Raw genomic sequence first — 2,313 nt, 5'->3', positions numbered from 1 at the left:
CCCATGGTCCTGTACACATTAGGTACGTGCGCCCGGGAAGGCTCGGGCAGGCAGGTGAGGGAGGGCTGGGGCGTGGCGGTGGCTTCCCGGGTCCTCACCCTCTCGACCCACTCTTCTTCCCTGTTCTGCCTCTTCTGCTGGGCCAAGAGGGCTCCTAGAGAGTAACTCGGGCTTTCGTTCTTAAGAACGGCGATTAGGGCGCCGATTAGGGCGCCGTTCTTTCATTACTAGTTTAAATCGTTTTCTGTTTTTCTTGACGTGAGGAAATAAATACAAGACGTCCTAGCAAATGATGTGGTGTCATGATTGGGCCAGTGACTCATTGAGGGTCAGATCGAGCAGGATTGAGGCTCTGCTTTGCCAGCTGTGGCTCAGGCGGGCGTCATGCGTTGGCCTCTTCATCGGAGCTTCCACCCGCGACGCAGGGCACAGGACCCTGCAGCCCCTGGTTGAGCCTGGGATTTGCTTCTGCCCAGTCATCAGTTGAAAAACTATACACACATACAATGTCTGTTGATACTGTGTCCCAAATTTAGTTAAGAGGTGGCTTTGGGGAGCAGGTAAACTTGAAGCCTGTTATCTTTGTTCTTTAGAATCTTTTACATCGGGCAAGGTACTTTTCCTGCCTCCCAGTGTGACTTTTTTGGTAGGTTAACTTTCATTCTTGGAGTTTTATGGTGAATCTTTCATTATCTGTAACTAGTTAGGACAAAGGTAGAAGTCTAGTTATAGAAAAAGTTTACACTGTTTAAAAAGAAATCTAGTTTTGTATTTCTGGTATAAATGGCTTGTAGAAAATACTTTCTCTTTTTTATTGCATGCTTTGTTGACCTTGAACTTTTAATTGCAAAATGATACTACAAAATAAATGCTTAAAAATTCATAAGAAATAATTTCTGTCAGTAAATGGCCCTTTAAGTTCCAAGATTAAGAGAAAAGAAATCTGAAAGAGTAGTTTTGGTTCTGGGAGACTTACTAGAGTTAGACCTTGATGTAGTTTGAAAACAGGAGATTGAGATTTCACTTCTATTTTTTTGATATGCCATAAACAAGAGAATATTAGTGCAAGAGAAAACACTTAAGATTTTTATCTATAAAATATTCTAGGCAGAGAGAAATATGGAATTATTCAGGGGTGAATGTCATTATTTTGTAAGTCATTGCTAAAAATAATAAACCTAGCCGAGTCTTGAAGAGGTGGTAGGAGGAGTACCCTTAGCTTCTCTAAAGAATAAGTATATGGTGACTGGTTTTGATATATTTACTATGCTGTAAGATTTCCTAGCTTTTTATTACACATGAATTTCAGGTGTTGGTTTAGATTGGGATTTACATCCCAATTTAAGAACACATGGCCATGAACTCAGTGTCATACTTCTGTCTTTGAGTTGTTTTAATATTTAATTAAAATGTAGCTTGAGTATTGTTACAGTCACTTCCTCACTAAATCCCAGACAGTTCTTTTATTTAGTATGTAGAAAGTATTGACGTTTCTGTTTGTAACTTTTATCACTGCTCTAAGCATATCCTGGCCCATTTTCAATTAAAATATGTAGTTTTCAAAAATGACTTTCAAAAGGAGAGTTTCATTTACCAATAAAAACAAACAAAAACCTTTTCAAGCACTAATGTCATTGTTAAGAGTGTTCCACTGAATTTTTTTATAAATTTGTCATTACTCATTTTGAAAAATGAGTAATCAAATGCTAGAGGGAAGCAAGGGTTAAAGATACCCTTTTGGAAGAGGAACTTCCCCAGCTCACACCTCAGCTCCTGGGATCCTGCATTAAGTCTTCCCTAAAAGAGAGCCAAGGCTTAGGCTTTTTTCCCTTGTGTATTTCTTATCTCTCTAGCCACATCCAACTGAAATTACGAATATTCAGTTTACTTTTGATCCGGATGGGTTTGTTCTTATTTCACATGCTTAATATCTTCTCTCCATTCTAAACAAGTAAGGCCACGAGTTAGATATTTAAGCACAAGTCTGGTTCACATTTAAGCATGATTAATAAGTAGTTGACTGGTTTCTGTCAATTGGGCCAAGTGCTTGCAAAAAAGCATTATAGTTTAGAGTACCTGAATAGGGGAGAAGTATACCACTGAGTGGAAAAGGTAGTAGAAGCTAAGACAGACCAAAATACAAACTTGGTAGATTTTACATTTTTTGCTTTGGCTCAATGTTGTTTAAACAGGACTAGGACATAGTAGATGCCATGCCCCGATATGTCATTATGCTACTGCAAACATAGGAAGCTTTTCAGAATGACTTTTGCAGTGTCTTTTCAGTACATTTCTCAATCTCCCCCCCCCCCC

General features: G+C 39.1%; 1 protein-coding gene across 1 annotated transcript in view; it reads left to right on the top strand.

The window, feature by feature from the left end:
• Window positions 1-2,313, top strand: part of Bmp2k (BMP2 inducible kinase) — a 128,066-nt gene that overhangs the window by 865 nt on the left and 124,888 nt on the right. The window contains exon 4 of the mRNA XM_048784711.1: window positions 23-54. Coding sequence (XP_048640668.1) covers window positions 23-54 — 32 coding nt within the window. The remainder of the gene's footprint in view (window positions 1-22; window positions 55-2,313) is intronic.

This window comes from Marmota marmota, unplaced genomic scaffold, assembly GCF_001458135.2.
Source record: "Marmota marmota marmota unplaced genomic scaffold, marMar, whole genome shotgun sequence".
In the NCBI taxonomy this organism is placed as follows: domain Eukaryota; kingdom Metazoa; phylum Chordata; class Mammalia; order Rodentia; family Sciuridae; genus Marmota; species Marmota marmota.
The sequence above is the reverse complement of the archived record's forward strand: the minus strand, read 5'-3'. Positions and strand labels throughout refer to the sequence as shown.